The 21,442-nt window shown below is 39.8% G+C and overlaps 1 protein-coding gene across 2 annotated transcripts in view; it reads right to left on the minus strand.

Annotated features, from left to right (window-relative positions):
- LOC121320716 (protein dopey-2-like) overlaps positions 1-21,442 on the minus strand; it is a 44,375-nt gene that overhangs the window by 9,564 nt on the left and 13,369 nt on the right. For both annotated transcript variants that reach the window (XM_041259291.1, XM_041259293.1), the window contains 25 exons: positions 19,595-19,693; positions 19,364-19,487; positions 19,032-19,141; positions 18,682-18,796; positions 17,760-17,880; positions 16,770-16,889; positions 16,500-16,611; positions 15,863-16,084; positions 15,309-15,601; positions 14,434-14,819; positions 13,245-13,516; positions 8,229-8,381; positions 7,966-8,066; positions 7,568-7,758; positions 5,858-7,472; positions 4,811-4,922; positions 4,477-4,656; positions 3,568-3,693; positions 3,164-3,298; positions 2,829-2,884; positions 2,313-2,417; positions 2,022-2,088; positions 1,423-1,567; positions 1,116-1,198; positions 412-521 (listed from right to left, as the gene is read on the minus strand). In XM_041259291.1, coding sequence (XP_041115225.1) covers positions 412-521; positions 1,116-1,198; positions 1,423-1,567; positions 2,022-2,088; positions 2,313-2,417; positions 2,829-2,884; positions 3,164-3,298; positions 3,568-3,693; positions 4,477-4,656; positions 4,811-4,922; positions 5,858-7,472; positions 7,568-7,758; positions 7,966-8,066; positions 8,229-8,381; positions 13,245-13,516; positions 14,434-14,819; positions 15,309-15,601; positions 15,863-16,084; positions 16,500-16,611; positions 16,770-16,889; positions 17,760-17,880; positions 18,682-18,796; positions 19,032-19,141; positions 19,364-19,487; positions 19,595-19,693 — 5,153 coding nt within the window. The remainder of the gene's footprint in view (positions 1-411; positions 522-1,115; positions 1,199-1,422; positions 1,568-2,021; positions 2,089-2,312; positions 2,418-2,828; positions 2,885-3,163; positions 3,299-3,567; positions 3,694-4,476; positions 4,657-4,810; positions 4,923-5,857; positions 7,473-7,567; positions 7,759-7,965; positions 8,067-8,228; positions 8,382-13,244; positions 13,517-14,433; positions 14,820-15,308; positions 15,602-15,862; positions 16,085-16,499; positions 16,612-16,769; positions 16,890-17,759; positions 17,881-18,681; positions 18,797-19,031; positions 19,142-19,363; positions 19,488-19,594; positions 19,694-21,442) is intronic.

Raw genomic sequence — 21,442 nt, forward strand, 5'->3', positions numbered from 1 at the left:
CAAGCTGGTACTGTTTGTTAGAAATGCTGAAATTGTGAAAACTTCTCTTCGGTGCCTCAGGACGCTAATGACGCTTCTTTGAAAATGGTTGCCTGTGTCATGGATGAATCAAGATCGGGCAGTAACATCTTTTCATCTTTTCTCGCCAGTCAGTCACGTTGCTGTTTGTGTAGCTGGGTAGTCACATCTTTTGTTTCTGGTTTTAATACACACATCAGTATACCGTACTTGAATTTAAGACACCGGCTATTTTTGAGAAGAAAAACATGGTTTAAAAAGTGAGGATTCTTAAATTCGAAGGAATACGGTATAAATGCTCCTGCTGTCCCAATGTGTGTGTGTGGCTGAACAGCAGCTTTCACTAATCACAATTTCGTTTAAAAAGACAGACCTGACAAAAAGGTGATGTACCTGTGGTTTTTCAGGTAGGGAAAAACAAAATACAAGAGTCGAGTAATGAGAGGCACTGCTTTTTCCTTCTCGTCACTGCGGTACACCATGTCAAGAAGTGGAGCCAGGACCTGTAACAGGGAGACAATGAGAGCACCTGCAACAGTAATCTCTGCCAAAGAAAGACTGCACGCTGTCTCAATGTACCTACTACGAGAGATGCACGGAAATGTTACAGGACAAGGATTATAAAAACATTTAAACACCTAAAAGCAGTTACCTCTAGGTTAAGCATTATTCAGACCCTGTAAGTCCATGAGTGTCCATTTCAAACATTTGATATACTGTCAAATAAGGAACTGCTGTAAAAAAAATTATATAGGCACATATACATATAAAAAAAACTGTAGTGTATTAATAGTCACTAGTTTTGTAACATTAGCGGTGCGCTTCCTTTTCACATACAGTAAAGGTGCAGCTGGAGCAAAATGGTTTAATAAATAGGAGCTTTTGGTTAATTCCCAGTTTCGCTAAATTAGATTCAATTATCTGTAGTTATAGATGTGTCAAAAAAAAAATACTATAATTTATTATTATTATTATTATTATTATAAAAAAAAATCATCATCACAATTTAGTTAAGTTTACATTAGCATAAATAAAACAATCAATGAGCATCCGGTGCTTTTATTCAACTTTATAACAATGGAGAGTGAATATCTTACCTCAGCCAGCAGAGTCAGAGCCTGAACACTGTAGACAGAAGGAGCTGAGGAAGATACCATTGTGGACACCTGGACTGCTGTATCTGGAAACATCAAAAGCAGTACTTCAAATTACCACCAGGAAGCTTTTGTCTGTGGTAAAATGCAAGTTTAACAACCATAGCATTGTTGGTACTTTTTGGCAGTGGTACTGATTGATAATCAAAGTAGAGTGGGGATAGGGCAGACTAATTTACTCCCCCTCGGAAACGCAAGAAAAGTTTTATCAAAAGAATATCACAGCGATCAGTAATTTCTAATGTAATACCATATAAATCCAAGTCAGGGTCTTCCTCATCCAGAAACACCTGAGGCTGCGCTTTCACCTCCAGGTTCCTGCTGAGCCAGCTGGTCTGTGCCAGAGAGGACCCTGCCACATTCCCCACCGCCTCCAGGATCTTCTGGGTCACCTCCTAAAAAACAGGGAAGAAGTAATCTTCATATGATGGAGGCAGCTTCTCAAGCAGTGTTAAAGTTGTATATTGTGCCATAAAAAATGAGACCCAGAAAATGTTTAACTCAAATCCCAGATTGTCACCTTCTTGAGTTTCAAAAAAACAATAAAATTAGGTAAAAGAAGGACTAGGAAACAAGATTGTGGATCTCACTTGGCTATCCTTCTAAATACCTTCTAAATAAACAAAAGAAGGTGAGGCATGAATCGATTAGATAATTCATTAAAACAAGGGCCTTTGTGGTACTGGTATAAAGGCATATGATGAGCTACATCAGTATCCAGGGTTTATGTTTGCTAACAATATTAATTAAAAATAAATAAATAAATAATGGCCACCAAATATGCTTTCAGCTCTCTCTGGCCTCTGAACCCCTTACCTCTTTCAGCATGGTTTATTGGTGTCTTCTTACCTGTAAATCTTTTTGATCCTTTTTACTGTCAAGATTGGGGAGTCTGTTCACAAAGTCATTTAGAATGCTGTCAAAAAAAAAAAAAAAAAAAGTTTAAAAAGGCATTTTAACAAACGGTTCATAAGCAAAGAAAAAGTGAGCAGCTCCAAAAGAAAGAAAAGGCACTTTTTCATACGCTCCTAAAATCCTCTGACATTCAGCTAGACTCAAAAGACTAAAATATTTACCAAGTTCCCACAAAACAGTCTGACTAACCTGGGGAAGTGCTTTCCTACATGCAGTGAAACCTACCCAAGAAGCAGGAAATACCCTGGAGGAGCCAGATTTAACTGGGCTGACTCTTTCAACAAGCTGATCAGGGACGGTACATTCTCTTGCAGAGTCCCAGCAGATATACTGCAAAACAAAACATTACTGAGTAACTCCATGAAGACTCAGGATAGTATCAAAGTCATTACAACAAATGTATTAAAACTACAAGAAGTTTATTCTGCCCCTAACTGTAGTTACTTTACTGTTTACCATACTACAAGAAAACAGACTTGTGTACAGGGACTGCATGTTGACAGCAAGCAACAGCATTATTAGAAAAGTCTAATTAAAACAAGAATGAAAATGCAAACATAAATATTACATTTGTTTAAATGCATTTCTGTACTGGCAAGTTATTCCAAGTTGTAGCTTCTGCACAGAAGAAATCATTCCGATTCCTCCAGAACCCACCAAAAATAAACGGTGATGAGGTAAAGACAGACCCGGAACAATACTGTTTTAATGATTACGAACAACTTCTGTATAAATGCTTACCCCTGCACAAAGGCATAAGTGAACTGCAACATAGGGATGTCCAGCAGTGTAGATTTCTGTAAGGAAAGCAGAATTCAGTAAAGTACAGCTACCCAGTCATCCCCTTGAACAAGGAGCCACAAGCAACATCATGGAATGTTTCTGCACAAGCACACTTCATAGAAACAAAGGCAGTCAAGTGGTTTGGGTACATGGCCCATACTACAGATAAGTAATTACACTTTGTAAGTAATATTATTACATACTTAAGAAATAACCTTTATTCAAAACTATTGCAAAAGTCTACAGCTGTGGGAAGATGGGTATTATCTGGCTTTGCTGTTTGTATACAGTACCTGGTCTCTCTTAATTTGGGGAGGTTTTTTCACTACTTCCTTTATTAGCTGGAGGATAGTATCTGTCTTCAGAGTTTCGAGTGCCTGGACCAGGTCCACCACGGTTAAGCGGGATTCACTCGCCACGGGGAGAATCTAAACACAAAACCAAAGCCAAATCCACAACATTATCCTAATCTCGGATTCACAAGTTGTTGTCTTTTTTTTTTTTTTTTTTAACTGGTCATTTTATATCATCCAGTGTCTGGAAATCTTAACTATGTTATAATTAAAAAAATTATTAAAATGTTTTATCAGAAACTTTATGACGTAGATTATTTATCCTGCTACAGCCCTTGGATAAAAATGAACTTCTGTATAGAGTTGCCAGTGCAACCCACTTTAGAATGCACACCACACATTACCTTGCTTTTACTTTGGCTCTTGTGGTTTTTCCTGCTGTTCCATACGGCTGCCACAGATGCCATCAGCTGTACACCGTGCTGAGCAGTCAGAGGATTAAGAAACTCTAGCACCCTCTGCCTGAGAATCTAAATAAAAAATAATAACAGCATTTATTAGATTTTTTTTTAATGAATTTTACTGCTATAAATATGAACAATAATACTTAATTTAATGTTGTGACAGAGACACAATGACTGTTGGTGATAAATCTCCCTTCCGACCGGTGAGGGCGCTGTGTAAAGAGAACAGAGTACCCTGGACTGGGTGACCAGACAATTCATTCCCAGGGTTAGATGGAAGTCAGTCATCTAGAAAGGGAGCGGAGCTACGATACACTAAAACATCGACCTGGAAGTGAAACGATGTGGCAGCCGCGGAATTGAGGAGCGGTTGCATTAGTTAACCAAGGGGTCATGACTGGCAAAGTAATCCGTTCCTTTTTATGGTTAAACGCTAAACAAGAAGGAGACCTGAATTGTAATCATGAGCGTTTTGTTTTTTTGTTGTGTCTAAAAACTGTTTGTTTATTGTTATTGGATTGCATTCCTGCAGGTGCACACTGTTGACCACTTTGCCACAAACATTTAAGATAGAACACAAAGCTACAGCACATTTAAAACAAAAAAAACCCTTCATAATTTGGCAGCATTAGCATTGGGTATCAAAAAGGTATGTAAAGAACTGGATGAGCAGATTCTAAACTGCTCTCTCACTCCCAAAGAGGAGTGTGATTTCTTCAGGGCAGTCTAAAGAGAGACTTTTAACTCCAATGGTACAACATTAAAAAAAAAAGATAAAATCAGCAGCTATCCAACTCCCCCACTGCTGGGGTATCTATATGTTGCCACACGACGGTGTGCTCCACTCACTTTGGTACTTTTGAAGTAGACAGAGGTGGCCCCTCCAGTAATGTCTGTGGATTTCTTCTGCGATTCCACCTTTCCGATTACCCCCCACAACAAAGACATGGAATTGATGATCCAAGACAGCTCCTCAAGGATGCTGTTTCTGGCATTGCGAAGATCAGCAGGGTCAGTGCCAGAATGGGACTGACAAGAGATAGAACGAGGATACAGTGACAACACTCACCGAATCAATGAAAACCAATAAACAATTCAAAAGAATCTTAAAATACCCAAACAACTATAATTGTAGCAATATCAAAAAAAAAAAAAAAAAAAAAAGTGCCCAATTTAAAGTTACCTTTTTGTGTACACTGGAATTTTCTAACAGACAGAAATGAGTTATTGTGGTCAGGCCTTCCAAAAGGGTGAGGGGATAATCTGGGGCGATATTCTCTTTCTTTGAAGATAAACTGTTAGAAAATAAAATCAGCTGATCAGACACAACAGTATGCAGCAGTGGCAGCTAGTGAGGTCTGTGGCAGGGGAGGCGGGAGCGCGAGTGGAGAATCAGCGCTCCAACTCAAAGTTGAAAAAGCAGACAATTTGAATAATAATAATAAAAATAATAAATAAAGGAGCGCCTCTCCTACCTCCCCAATTACTAAGTCTTCCTCCAAATATATTAATATTTCTTAATTGGTGTAACTGCGATAATTAAAATTGTCAAATTCAAAATTCCAAGTGCATCTAGCTCACTCTGTATCTCTTGCGCTCTCTCACTGTTCCTCACTCTCTCTCTCTGTTCTCAATCCTTGCTCTCTCACACATGTGCAATACAGAGCCAGTGGCGCTGTCTCCCTGTACTAAAAAAATTACTGCACTTAATCCAAAAAAAGAACGATTTAAGCATTATGTGTATTATTCAATTTCAATGGGAAGAAACCAAGATAGGCAAAGCCCAAGGAGGAAGTGCCACCATTAGAATTGCACCTGCAGAGGGTGATATATTGCTTGCAATCTGTATTTCTGTACTGTTAACACACGCACACACATACACACAGAGACTTATACTTGTATTATTAATTGTACTATACCATTGTACAATTATATTCTATACAGCAACCTTTTTTCAGGTGAGACATTTGGTTTAATCTTGTATTCCACATTAAATTAATCAAAAGCATATTACATTCCGTATCCCTAAAATGTTGTATTGTAGAATTAGATTTTTTTACGTGTCTTCTTGTCCCTGTTTTCATCAATTAATTAGACCATTTAATGAAAAAAAAAAGTATTAAAACTAACAAACAATGCAAACAGGGGCCTTATTTATAAAGACATAAACCTAGAAAAGTTCCATGGACACTAATTTTTAATTCATGCACATACAACACAAAACAAATACCTCAGTGGTGTCTTCACCGATTCATATTCATACTGTTTGACCAGATCATCCAGGTTCTTGCATATCTGAGCAATGAATGGAGCCACAGTCATTCCCAAAGATTTCCCCAGGTATGGCAGTGAGGAAGTGACCAAGCTTACCCAGGTCGGATGCATGCTAAAGCCATTCTGAGGCTGCAGAGACCTCACCACAGCCGACACAAACATCCCCTGTAAGGTTATGGGGTGGGACTGCACATACTGCATGGCCTTGATCGACTGCTGGAACTGGACCGCACTCTGCCATTCCTTGGCCAGGGGGGAAGAAGCTTCTTGTTCTTCTGAGCTTGTTCCTTTCAGGTGGTGTTCCAGCACAATCAAAACTTGGAGCAGCTTTAGCAGCTCAATCTGCAGGGGATGTTCACTCCAGATTTGGTCCTGGCCCAAGTTGATAAGGCTCTCTTCCGACAGGCCATCTTCCAAGAAGTCCTCGCTCCTCTTGCAAGAGATGGGTTTTTGGTTAATGTACATGGAGGCCGAGAGGGAGAGGAGGACATACTCCTGCACTCTGCAGTTGGACAAGAGCTTTCTGATGAAGTTCAGGTTCCTGTCGTCCTGGGATTTGGCCACCAGTACCAGCTGACTCATCACCCGAATAAGCACCTCCACGCTCTTGACTTGGACATCCCTGTTGCCCAGGATGTCCCTGTGCCCCAGTATCACGTAACACGGGTAGTATGATCTCAGGAAACTTAAGCACAGATATGTCAGAAGCTCAACCAGAAGTGAATGGGGACAGGAGATGGGTGACTGGGCTTGCAGTTTACCATAAAAGCTCCGACCAACAAGAGTCTCTTGATGTCGTGCTAGGAGGTTATAGATGAGGTTCAAGTTGGTTGTGGAGCTGGTGTCCATGCTGGTGGTGGACACAGCTTCCACAAACTCTTTGGGATTGGTTTTAAGCACCGCTTCCAGAACAGAGAAAGCATAGAGCACCCTTTTAGAGTCATATGGCTGCAGGTACAAGAGCATGTGCTTGAACAGAGAGTCAATCATCTCCCTCTTCTCTTTCTGCTGTTTCAGAAGCCTTGAGCGGGCCATGGCGTCTAGCTCTAGGTCTTCATCATCACTGGAGAGGGATTCAGAGGCCTGGGTCCTCTCTGAATCTGTCCTGTACAAGGCATGATGGGAGCCATTCATGCTGCTGTCTTTCTTCAAACCTCCTTTGTCATCTGGCCCACTCTCATCTTCCTCCCCACTGCTGTTGCAGTCTTGCCGCTGCAGATAGGGTACAGAGGCTGAACTGGTGTTCTCTGTGGAAAGGTGGCCCATACTGGTATCAGCAGACTCTGTGTGTTCACTTTTCTCCCTCTCTTCCTCGTCTTCCCCCACCTCAGTCCTGCTTCTCTCATTCTCCTGATGGGCTGGGGGGCCCTCACTCTCTTTCTCCAGTAGGGGCTCATGATGGACCTTCATGGTCTCTGGGATGCTCTCCACTTCGGCCCAAATGGCATCCCTATCCACAGTGGTCACCCTGCTAAGGAGGCTCTCCTCAGAGTAGTTTTCACCAAGATCACTTGAGGCGACAGACTCTTTGGAAAGTGTTCGATCCCTGGCGTTCATGATCTTTAGCTTTCCTAAACAAACAAAATCCAGTCAAAAGAAAATAATTCTATAGTATTACAAAAAAAAAAACCTGTTTGTAAACCCAGCAGGTGGACTTTGCACTTACCCACTGTTAAGTTCTGTTTTATGCACTGAATGGAGGATCGCTGTGTCCTTGGGTGGAGCAGAAGAAGCAGGACCGGCTCCACAATTCGCACCACATCATTGAGAGAGAATGCACGCACCAGCCAGCCTTGTGCTCCAGCACTGACAGCACCGTCTTGGCAGTTCAGGCTGTCTAGGACCACAAACAGGGACCTACAGAGCAACACATTAACATTCTCCTTTGAAATGTCATATTCAATATTAATATTAAATGAAAACAATGAGGTGAATGGTTCCTGGGTAGATACATGTATGCATGTATGTTTTCTTGACTAACACGTAACCAATACTATTTTAACATCAACCTAGGGATAAGCTACTAAAAGCCACCAATCACACGTTCTATTACTGCAAACCTACCTGTCAAAGGATCGATTGATTGACATGGTCCTACTACTTTGAATGTCCCTGGTCAGATGCCACAGTACTGAGAATCTGTAGAGAGCCTCTAGTCTGCTTCCCTATACAAGAGACGAACAAAATAAATAAATAAATATACCAGGAAACCCATTCTGAAATTACAAAGCATGTGAATGCCAAAATAATGAAACTCCATTTTAGCTAAAACGGTCCTCAAGACAGTGCTACATGTTACTGGAATTTCGACATTGTAACAGTACTACCTTATCCCTGTCTAGCAGAGCCAGGCAGATGATGTCCTCACAGATGCTGGAGGAAGGAGCCAGGCAGTGCAACTTATAGAAGAGTTCCACGCAGGTGATGTGGTGTTCCCTGTTTTCCATGTTCAGCTGATTCCACAGCACATGGGCAACCCTCTGAGATGTACAATCATCAAACACACATTTTAATTAGAATTCATACCATATTAAACATGTTCTAGAATTTTAACAAATCAGAAAGAACTTTGAAAATTCTGTACTGTCAGTCTGGCAACGAGTGTGCGCTGTGCAAAATGTTGAGGTTCTGTAGCACTAGCCAGCTCATAATTTCACTCCAGATGTAGAGTAAAAATATATTGGTAATCATAAGAAACAAAATGTGTTGGTGATGTGAAGTCAGTTTGCTGGAGATGACTTTGCCGTAGGCTTTAAATGACTGAATGATAAGGCATGTGCAGGAATGTACGGAGAAGGAGAAATATGGTAAGTAATTAACAATAGTAACCTTGTAAAATAGAGTAGTTTGTGCATAGTTTCACCAGAGTGGAATAACAGCTGAATAATAATAATAATAATAATAATAATAATAATAATAATAATAATAGAAATGAACTATTATTATAGTAATTATTATTATTATTATTATTATTATTAGCAGAGGCTCTTATCTAATTAGTAGATAACAGAAACAAACTATAGTCCTGTATTCTGAGCCAACCAGTGTATAAATACCAGGCATAGAGGCGTAAACAGTCAAAGAAGGTTCCACACCTCTAGATCATTGGTATATTGTCTGAGGCTATCCGATCAATCTATGTTAACACTAGTGGCGCGTATTATACCTAAACAATGACGTTCAATGTACAATGTAATGTGGGTATTTGGATTTAATAAATGGTCTCATGCTTACAGCACAACAAAGTAGTTAATTCCATGTTTACCTTAATTCAGAAACCGTACACAGATGTATTCATTCTCACTAGACACAGTCCAAGGTACATCCTCATGACATAAACTAATTTGCATGTTAAAAGTGCCTGGAGTATGTGAACATGCCTGCATCTAGAAAAGGTTTTTTCTTGAAAATCCCAGAACAGTAATGAAAAATTCCAAGCTTTGTTACAAACAAATATATTAGTGCTGGAGCGAACACAGGATTTTCATGTTTGGATATTCGCTCATAATTTAAATATTCATTTGGATATTAGTTTCTTTTTCAAAAAGCCATTACATTGCTCTGAACACAGGCAGAGAGAGCATAGCAGCAGGGGCAGAGGGCGTGACAATGGCCCCTGTGCGTGTGCCTTTATTTTACAGCAAGATCTTACAATATGTAACACGTTAAAATAGAAAAACATCCCAGGGATTACTTATCCCTAGAGAATTAACTACAAAACAAATGATGCCAAATAGCAGTTCAAGTTAAACGTTGTTTTGTTTATTCCCAAAATAAATAGTACATAAAACTGACAACACATTTTATTTATTTATTTATTTATTTCCATTCCTTGCCATTGCCATTTTTTCACAGTAAACAGTGGCCAGACATGTTTTTATAAAGTAATAACATGAGGTTTACTTGTGCCTTTTTGTAGCTGAAGAAGGTGAAGGGGAAAAAACTACCATTTTGGTTATTACATTCCACATAACAGAAAGTCGCAACAAAACATATATAATATTTACAGCCTATATAAAAATCACTACACAACATTTTCAGGAAGTTGTGTATTGTTTAAGCGAGGCATTTCAGAATTACATGCTTCTTTTTTTTTTTTTTTTCATCTGTCCCATCAGATTCTGGCTCGCTCTAAAGCAGCAGAACGTGTTTTTGTCCCAGATGATATTCCATAAAGATCACTGTGCGTGTGCGTACATAATCTGGTTTGTTTACTTTTTGCTGTCTAAAACTTTTAAATAGAGGCTCAAGAGCTGCTGTGTTGATTCTGTGTTGTTTTTATATACCGGTATATTAATCTCACATAGCACACAGAGCTCTTTTTCATTTGCCATTTTTTTTACTGTCACACAAATTCTGGTGAGACTGTAAATAAGTGCAAGGTATTTTTGTCATTTCTAGTGAATACAAACATATGATTTTTGTGTCCGAATACATGTCAAAACATATTTGTTCAAATATCCGGATATTTGTCCCAGCACTAATATACACACATACAGTATATGTAAGGTATAAACCGCAACGGGCCATGCGGTTCCCATGGTATATACCTCGCCTGGGGTGTTTTAACCACCCCAGAAGTGGTCTATATCATCGGAACCGCACAGCCTGGAGTGGTTTAAACCGCTTATAACACGGCTACCTGTCATTTGTGGAAAGAAAATTAATTAAAATAATTAACACACATTTAAATTAAGACAAAACCAGAAACTTTTATTGTGTATCTATCCGCAGTTTAATATAGTCCCAAATTTAACTTAATTTATTGTTCACTTATTAAAAATAAATTGCACATGTTCGTTTATTGTGAATTTCTGCATCGAAAGTGCCACCTCACTAGAAACTAGATAACTGAATACAAGCTGTGATGATGGGTGGAGTTTCAGTAGCAGTAAGGAAGTAAGGAGAGCAGCTGCGATGGAGACTGAAGCCGGATCTTGAGGTGAGTTTGTTAACTCCTTACATGCGAGGCACACATATTCTAGCACGTTTTCATCCTTTTGGATCTCAAAATATGTTTTTGTTAGTTGTCAGACAGCCTCGTGTCCAAGTCGTGCCAGATTAAGTTGACGATCGAACCAGACTTTACGCACCAATCCGACCGCGGTGTCAGGGGACAGTACCTCAGTCTCCCGCAGATGCTTAAAATCCAGGCTGGTAATTCGGGGGGGGGGGGGGGGGGGGGTCGTGTCTGGCCTTGTCGTTACCTGCTTTTCTAAGAGTTTTCCTGACTGACAGGAATACATTATTGCTAGTTTTCAACTCGCCGTCAGCAGAGATGTCAAAACCTCTACGTTAAAATATGTATTTAGTCCAGCTCAGCGTTATAAAAGTGGTTGAACTTCTTGCACTGGCATAAAATTCCCTTATGTTGTTGAGATTTTTTGGACTTATTTCCATAAAATTAATGTCTATATTTTTCTTTAAGTACATTAACCAGCCCATGCTGTAGTTTTTTTTTTTTTTTCTATTTCATTTACACTGAACAAAAATATAAATGCAACATGTACAGTGTTGGTCCCATGTTTCATGAGCTGAAATAAAAGATCCCAGAAATTTTCTATAAGCACAAAAAGCTTATTTCTCTCCAATTTTGTGCACAAATTTGTTTACTTCTCTGTTAGTGAGCATTTCTCCTTTGCCAAGATAATCCATCCACCTGACAGGTGTGGCATATCAAGAAGCTGATTAAACAGCATGACCATTACACAGGCACACCTTGTGTTGGGGACAATAAAAGGCCACTCTAAAATGTGCAGTTTTGTCACACAATACAATGCCACAGATGTCTCAAGTTTTATGGGAGCGTGCAATTGGCATACTGACTGCAGGAATGTCCACCAGAGCTGTTGCCAGAGAATTGAATGTTCATTTCTCTACCATAAGCCGTCTCCAATGTCGTTTTAGAGAATTTGGCAGTACGTACAACCGGCCTCACAACTGCAGACCATGTGTAACCACGCCAGCCCAGGACCTCCACATCCGGCTTCTTCACCTGCGGGATCGTCTGAGACCAGCCACCCGGACAGCTGATGAAACTATGGGTTTTCACAACCGAAGAATTTCTGCACAAACTGTAAGAAACCGTCTCAGGGAAGCTCATCTGTGTGCTCGTCGTCCACACCAGGGTCTTGACCTGACTGCAGTTCGGCATCATAACTGACTTCAGTGGGCAAATGCTCACCTTCGATGGCCACTGGCGTGCTGGAGAAGTGTGCTCTTCACGGATGAATCCTGGTTTCAACTGCTCAATGTGTGACATGTCTGGTGAGTATGCAGGCCATGGAAGAACTGGGACACAGCTTCTAGGAATTGTGTACAGATCCTTGTGACATGGGGCCGTGCATTATCATGCTGAAACGTGAGGTGATGGCGGCAGATGAATGGCACGACAATGGGCCTCAGGATCTTGTTACGATATCTCTGTGCATTCAAACTAACATTGATACAATGCAATTGTGTTCGTTGTCACAATTGGATCGATGTGTACGACAGTGTGTTCCAGTTCCCGCCAATATCCAGCAACTTCGCACAGCCAATGAAGAGAGGTGGGACAACATTCCTCAGGCCACAATCAACAGCCTGATCAACTCTATGCGAAGGAGATGTGTCGCGCTGCATGAGGCAAATGGTGGTCACACCAGATACTGACTGGTTTTCTGATCCATGCCCCTACCTTTGTTTTTAAAGTTATGTGACCAACAAATGCATATATGTATTCCCAGTCATGTGAAACCCATAGATTAGGGCCTAATGAATTTATTTCAATTGACTGATTTCCTTATATGAACAGTAACTCAGTAAAATCTTTGAAATTGTTGCATGTTGCATTTATATTTTTGTTCAGTGTAGCTGTACGTCATCAACTGTTATGTCTCTATTCTTGCTGATGCACTTATTTTATTTTATTTATTTATTTTTTTCAGATGGAATGCTGTCTTCACTCAAAGTTGGTGTTGTGCCAGTTATGTGGAGTTTCATCCCCAAACATATTAAAGGAAATAGGTGACATGCCACTCATTTTTGGCCGTGGTTTTTGTCATGGAGTTTAGAATGTAATGGTGCGTAGTGATTTATGCAGTGTGAAGTGGCTGGCAGAGGTGGTTATTTTTCCAAGCCGTGTTTTATATATATATATATATATATATATATATATATATATATATATATATATATATATATATATATATATATATATATATATATATATAATCTTAATGTGGTTCTTTAATTGTGAAAAAAAATGATACAGGAAAATAACAGCAAGTATCATGTTTTAAAAAGCAACAGAAATGTGTTTTGTAACACAAAGGTTTTTGGTCTACTAAGTTGAAAGACTATACCTGATAGAAATCAGTTTTCTCCGATATGATTTTCAGGACCCCCGGGTTGATGAGCGGCACTGTCACCATCTGCAGCCTGCCATAGAAGGGGTTGTTCTCGGAGCTCTTGTAGCGTCTGCTTTTGTCCTCGATGACCAGGGCCAGCGACTGTGAGTGGTTGATCATCTCCAGCAGGGTGGAGATAGCAATGTTTTGAATGTGGCAGTCCTTCACACAGCAGCACAGAGTCATCAGAGACTTGAGCCAGGCAGCCAGGCTACCCTCCCCGTTACCTGTCAAAAATAAAGCAAACAAATGGCACAGCAAGAGTTCATGTGTAAATATGTATATCAGATTGTAGGAGGAAGCCATTTTTCATCACTTGTCTAAAGACACTGTGAAATGGTGGATACTAAGATATACATATATCGTACAGGTGAATATATGTTTATGCAATTGGGCATGTATGTTTGTGTTAATGTATATATACAAACAAATTAAATACTAATGGAGAGTATAATATTAAAAAGGCACTAGACATGCCAGGTTGTAATAAAAGCTAAGCAGGGTTCTAAGGTGCACCCAATTTGGTTGCAAAGTTTACTTCAAGAGCATGTGTGCTTTCCCAACTTCACACACATATAATACATTAAAAAGTTGTCAGCTAAAAATGTAAACTGATCTGATAAAACTAAATAAGGTTTTCCAGGAAAGCTCTAACTCACATAAGTATTTATTTATTTATTTTTTATCATTATGCATCCTGGAGATTGTAGTCCATTGTTTTAATATTTTAATTGTCAGCAAGGATCTAAAAACAAAACCATATCCCATCTCCACTGCTGTTACCAACAAATGCTGGCAACAACATGTGCTTGATTAGTGTACAGTTCAGTACTCATGTTTTGAAAGACAGTAAAAGGCATGAAGAAACCAAAATTGATTGTACAAACTTTGATACTTTAGCTTCAATTCACAACAGCTTTATATCAAGGTAGTGATAGTATTTATTTATTTATTTTTTAAAATGTACTTATATTTGTTGGTTATTATACATGAATTATAATGTATTTAAGTTTTCTACGACTGTAGATGTCCTGCTGCCATAATGACAAGAATATAGAAACCAACATGTCACAACAAGAGCATGCGCTTGAATAAAGAATCATCTTAACTTATTCCCAATGTTACTAAAGAGGCTGGTCCTTACAGACTTCCTGGAAAATGGCTGCGTAGAGTGCTTCTGTCTCCTCTTCAGACAGATACACTGGGAAGGTGGTGCACTCCAACAGGAGCTGGCAGGTGGCGGTGAAGGCTTGCCGGCAGTCCTCTGAGAACTCTGCACTTTCACGTAACATGCTGTTGTCGCCCCAGTCCTCCCCTCTGCCCCGGCTCTTCTTTTCCTCTGACAGAGTTGATGATGGCTTCTGCTTGTGGGCTGTGAAGAACCCTGTCAGCTTTTGCTTGAACTGAGGCATGGTGATCTGCCCAGCGTCCCAGCTCTTCCAGCCCAGTGGCACCTTCCCCGTCTGACCTGGAGGTCCCCCTCCACCTGGCTCAGCCTCTCTCTTCTCTTCCACCGGAGACAGCAGGTACCTAATACGAAACATTTTACAGAGATTTAGGAACGTTCAGAAGAGCTCCAAAGTGTTTCAACAATACTCAGTGTTCCTAGTGCCGAACTTGAACTACAAATAAATAAAACAAACATTTAATCTAAACAAACATAAAAAATGCACTTCATATTTTATCAGACACCTATTTATATTAAATCATTTTTTATGTATGAATTTTTTTGAAACACACAACATCCAAATAGCGTTTGAATATTAGCCTTTGACAATTCCTGTTTTACAAACCTACTTCTTACAGTAAACAAACAAAAAAAAATGGATTAGACTAAAAAATATATGATCAAATGCGCCAGCATGGATAAAAATGACTTTTATTTGTAATACAATGTGCCTGTTTTAACCTGCCTACACTGTTCTGTGATTTGTCTCAGCTTTAATTTGAGCTTAACTATCATGCTCTGAGAGGGCCAACATAAACAAAGGTAATATAAATTAATAAATCAATTAATACCTGCCAATAAAGGCAGCCAGGATTTCCTGCATGCAGCAGGCCATGTGCTGGACGCTGCCCCCCTTCCGCCACACGTCATCTCTCTCTGGACAGAATCTTCCTCTAACCTCACTGCTTCTGCAGCTGGTCTGGAAGTGCTCTGAGGGGGAGGCACTCAGTCCGATTCCGCTGTCCTCCGAACGCATAGGAGGGAAAGGGGTCTCTCCGGGTGGCAGGGCTTCAGGGTCCCCCTCTGCATTCAGCTCATCGCCCCCCTGTTCTCCCTCTTCCTCTGTCTCTCCATCTTTGAGACTCTGGAATAAAGTGACAAACTGACAGCTTTTTGGAAGACTTGTATGTAAACAGAGTTCAATATAGACAGTGACACCCTCATTATCAGCATTGACAGAGACTGGAAAGGCTACTCTTTTTTCTGTGCGTGCTGATTTGTTTTGTTTTGGAAGGCACTTTGAAATGCTGAATGTATACGAAGTGCAATGACATATAGCTAACTATTACGAGGAAACTAGCATTACGCAGGTTATAGATTTTATGTTAAATCTTTATAAGCCTACCTTTTTAAGTTGTGTAAGATCCTGGTCTGAGTGCATATCTGGCTGTGGTTCCAAGTCCATGTACGCCACAGGCATCTGAATTTTGCTCAGCACTTTGAAGCAAGCTTTCAGCCCCTGGGTGAGCTCTGGCAAGCTGAGGTCATGTATGTGCTCAAGGAGACTTTGCAGCAAGCTGTTTAACATTTGTGGAAGGTACTGGGTCTGAATCTCAGAGTAGAGTTCCTGCAAGTTAGAGGTAGTACACTGGAAAGTACATGACCTTACCCCAGACAACATTTCCTTTTTGTCACTCTGGTTTTTTTATATTTTCTTAGTCAATTAAAAAAAAAAAAAAAAAGTTAGAAAAACATGCTGGTCTAGGAATCCAGACAACAATACAATGTCATTCAAGTGATGGTTGTATTTGGATGCCTGTGATGCTTTTTGTTTTATTTTGATAATACATCTGCTTGTCATTCTCATATGGTATGAGGAATCACGTTATTAGTTCTTAAAAAATGAGCACCCAACACTAAATAACATCTTTCAAGTCTAAGCGTAACATTCATATGTCCCCAGATATTGATAATCTCAATAAAGAATGTCCTATCCAAGTTTATTGATATATTAAAAAAAAGTATGCAGGTTACTAACTTACCAAAGGAATAACATCTAGAAGGAACATTATTAGTTTGCACAGCTCTGACACTGAGGGAACTAGGCTCCAGTTGTTTGCAAATGGGGCAAGAAGATCCTGAGGACTCTCCATGCTGGTAAAAATAAATATAAAAACAGATGCCATTAAATGCTGCCGTAAAGCACAGCAAAATAATTTGCATTGAGTTATTATCCTGTCACATGATTCAACACTGCTTTCTAATCTTGTCAATATTCCTTTTAAAAGACCAAGATTCCCTCTAAAATGTACCTGAGACTTGCTTCGAAGCACCTTGCCATGTAATCCCAGAGATATTCAGAACTCAGGGAGCTGATGAACATGTTCACCGTCTTGATGAGCTCGGATGCATTCTTGTTTTCTTTAATTTTACTGTAAAAATAGAAGAGGCACAAGACTAAAAAAAAAAAAAAAAACTGCATCTATTTATTTTTATTTGCAAGATTTGAGGATTCCTAAGATTGCTGCCTGCTGCTGTTTAAAAAACTAAAAAGAGCTATTTATCTTTTTTCATTATTATGGAGAGACACAGGTAGATGTCTGTGATGAGTCAAAGGGGTTTCGGTCTGCAATTCAGCCTCCCAACAGTAGAAGGCATCAAACCAACTCGGGATTTCCCTTACCAAGGTCTTGTGACCATGACAAAAGTCATCTTTTTGAGGGGCGGCACCTTGGTGAGGGGCGGAAGTACGAGTATGTAAATTCCAGCCACTGGAGTCAAGTGAAATTAAGGATACCTGTCAGTTTGGGATTAGTGATCCGCTGACTACCGGGGCGGGGTTTGCATACTAAAGGGAACGTGCTACTGTGTTCGGGGTTGGTCCTAAGGAATAGAGGCGGGGGAAAAAAAGGCTGGAGGGAAGTACGTGGGAGTTTTGGACTGTGTCACGAACGGAGGCCTTACTAACTTGGTTCTTTTCTGTTTTTATTCCTTTTTGTTTTATTTCTGGATTGAAGCAGAACGCGAAGAGGACTAAGAGGCTTCCGTTCCTTTATTTTTGATTACTCCCGCACTCCCTCCCTCACATCCTTCTTTATTATTTTTCTTTTTTTTCTCGTGTAATATTAAATAAAATTTTAATTGTTACACGTAAATCACTGTCTGGAAAATCCATTTGTACTCACACGCCTCACAATGTCATACTCAATTTTTAACCTTGTAGGGTTATGCATAAATCACACAAATAATAATAATAATAGATAATCCCTTTTTAGAAACAAAATTCTTTTAGAAACAATTACCTTGTAAGAGGGTTTCCAGTGTGGCTGGAGCTAAGAAGAATATCTTCACCCAGGGCCTCTTTACAATAGCCATAGAAGGCTCTAATAGCTTCTAAAAGCAAATCTCCAGTGATCTGGGGACCTGAAGAAGAACACAATTGACAAATATATTTAAGAAAGTGATTTTATAGCATGAATTTCTTAGATTTAAATATATACAAAACTAAGCATGGATCTCTTCATAGCACCATATATTGTAAATGAATGGATCTTGATACTATCCTTCATGCCATTCAGTGAGCTCTAAAAGATGAAACATCAAATCAGAATTTGTTAATGTTGGAGGCCATGTTCAGTGCAATAATGTATCAATTGCTTTTCCACCAATGTTGCATGCTAGTGTATATGAGTGCATGGTCATAATGAAAACGCTATGGACAGACATTGCCATGAGGCTAATCATGGTTCTCTATTACCCCTTGGTATGGAAAAAGTAATTGTACCAAAAAATGGGTGATCAGGGAAGGTTACTGGCACTCTTTGAATTGAACATGCTGATCCCAAAATGACTTAATGAGGATATTATTTTTTGAACATTCTTGAATCCTTTTAGAAATGAATGAACCATAAACACATTTTTATTTGATATTTTATATTAAAAATGCAAGCCACTGTAACACTTTTAACAAGAAAGCTGGCTTCATTATGAACCTCTATTGTCCGCTTCGAATTGACAATGAACCTCATCATGCCTTTTATGCTTAAAATATAGCAGTACATGCATAAACAAAGAATATCTCAGAGAACAAGGACTCATTATCAATACCCTTTTTCATGAAAATTTGTCATGGAGAAATGTATGTATAATCTAGGAAAAAATTTAGTCATTTTTCCAAGCACAGAACAGTTAATAAAGGATACTCATAGCCTACGTGTCCTTTACCGATTTCAGGTTTGTCCAGCAGGCTGATCATGATACGGAAGGGTTTCAGGTACACATGAGGCCCATTCTCTGGTTCAGAGTCTATGTTCTCCTGCTTCATTATATTGATTAAAGCCTGCCAACATACAAAAACAATTGTATAAACAGTACTGAACACAGATTGTTCAGAAATGCAGATATTATAGCTTGAATGCATACATATCTTTTACCATAGTTCTACCAATTTTACTGGCACCACAAAAACACCACTTAGCTAACTTATTTTTTTTGGAGGGGGGGGACCTCACAGTTTTCTTTTTGTTCACCTTACATGCAAGCCTGGAACGTGCAAGACAAATCATTAAACTAACTTGGATCAAAAGGTCTCTGGAGTACTTGTTGAAGTAAAAAGTAGCATGAGCTTCAACGGAAGAAGACCTGGTTGGATCAGGCGCTAAAATACCTCCTTTAATGTCAGTACCTAAAAAAGAAAAATACAACAGCATCTGTGTTAAGAATCTCGTAGATCTGGAAACCAAACTACAGCACGAAAGGAAAATGCCTGTTGTTATATGTTAAAAAAAGCAGAGCAACCGCAACAAGCAACACCAAACTAGTGTTGTAATCCTTACACAAGCTTTCTGACTAGAACCATGAAGTTAACCATCTTTCAGAAGACACAACAAACCTGTTGGATACATACCTAGAAGCCAAGCATAAAACCTTCTGTTGAGGGACATGTCCCTTCTCAGGAGAGTCAGTGAAGCAGCAGAGACAATATTGACCATCTCAGCCCTTAACAGCGGGATACCGCTCTCTCCAGTGTCCTTAGGAAAACACAAGGAATTATTTTTTCTTTCTCTAAACATGGAGAAATTTTAATTTTTTTGTTGTTTTTTTGTTTAATAAAACCATTACCTGAAACAATACTTACCAGACATGTACAAAAGGGGAAAAAGAAAAGCAGGATTTCCAGCATGTTCCTCTGCACAAGTACATTGGAATCCTGCACTGACAGACACATGGCTTTCACCTGGAATCCAAGGATAACAATCAGCTGGCACACAACACTGCATACACACTCAGCTGTAAACACTGACATATAAAATATACATTTATAAAGTACGCATTAAACTCAGTCCAGGCAAGTTCAGAATTGTCCCCATTTAGACGCCAGAAAATCTGGTTAACGAACCTCACTGATTTATCTATGCATTTCTTTATAAACATGGCTTGAACTATTAGTGCACCTTTTACACATATCCAAAATACCATAACCTTTTAGATGAACATATTCTTTTTCAGCCGACTTGGGCTCTTCATTGAAACATCATGAAACCTGTGAAAAGAAATATCTGTTTTGCTATAAGCAAAGTAACCCTGAGCCCTATCTTGTAGGTCCCTGTGACGGGGGCGCAACGGGTCGGAGCTGTGGTCGATCCTCCCGATCGCTGGTGCCGTTGCATAAAACGGGACGAGACCGGTGAAAAGACAAAGGTCGAACCGTCTGGGAATTCCAGAAAGATCGCTTGCTCCGCCCGAACGCGGAAGTCCGCGGCCGCCGCGCCACGTACCTCAGTCGGAGTTACTATGTACGCCGATTGGGTACGGCGGCGACCGGGGCCGAGGCTAAGGGTGGGGTCGAACAGTATTTAAAGGACGGTACGATCTAAGCCCGGTGGTTCAGTCCTGGGGAACAGCGAAGGAGACATGCTGTTGGATTAATTATCATATGTGAAAGTGTGTTGTGTTGCAGAGACTGGAGACGGTGTTGCTGCGTTTTTCCCGGAAGAACGCCCGGGACCAAGGCACTAAACCCTATCCAGGACCGGGAGCCCCCTAGAGGTCGGCACGGGAGCGCTATTGAAACGTCTTATTTTTTTCAACTTATATTTTACTGTGTGCAGGACTTTGTTGATTGTACCTTTTTATTTTCTCCTCCTCCTTTATCATTGTTGATATTAGTGGGGGAATTTATTTTGATTATTTTTATTTCATTACTTTTGTTCTATTTTTTTTGTGATTGAATTACTGGTCGGTAGCCATTTTACAGCCAGACTTAATAAAAACCCTGCTGCGGGGAGAACTAAATCAAGCCTCCTGTGTACTTTTTGCCAGTGCCATCATCACCACCATTTGACTCAGCCCACTAACATCCTACAGTCCCTATTGGAGAATTGTGCCAAAACGTGGGTTGTAACACAGGGCTCTCACAATTTTGGTAATGGTATTTGCCCTTCGGGCAGTCCATTGTCGACATTTGGTTGTCCAAAAAAAATGTAAAGTTTCCCATAATTGACCTATGGACTGTGATGAGTAGAAAGTACACTGTACTCAATATAGGTACAGTATCTCAGGTTATCTCACGCCAAGGAAATGCATGTACATGGATTAGGGAGTGGTTAACATGTAGAAAACAGAAAGTACTGATTAGAGGAGAAACCTCAAAATGGAGAGGTAACCAGTGGAGTACAACAGGGATCGGTATTAGGTCCTCTGCTATTCCTAATCTACATTAATGATTTAGATTCTGGTATAGTAAGCAAACTTGTTAAATTTGCAGACAACACAACAATAGGAGGAGTGGCAAACACTGTTGCAGCAGCAAAGGTCATTCGAAATGATCCAGACAATACTCAGAACTGGGCAGACACGTGGCAAATGACATTTCATAGAGAAAAGTGTAAGGTACTGCACGCAGGCAATAAAAATGTGCATTAGAAATATCATATGGGAGATACTGAAACTGAAGAAGGAATCTATGAAAAAGTTTTTGTTGACT

Source organism: Polyodon spathula, chromosome 9 (genome assembly GCF_017654505.1).
Source record: "Polyodon spathula isolate WHYD16114869_AA chromosome 9, ASM1765450v1, whole genome shotgun sequence".
Lineage (NCBI taxonomy): Eukaryota > Metazoa > Chordata > Actinopteri > Acipenseriformes > Polyodontidae > Polyodon > Polyodon spathula.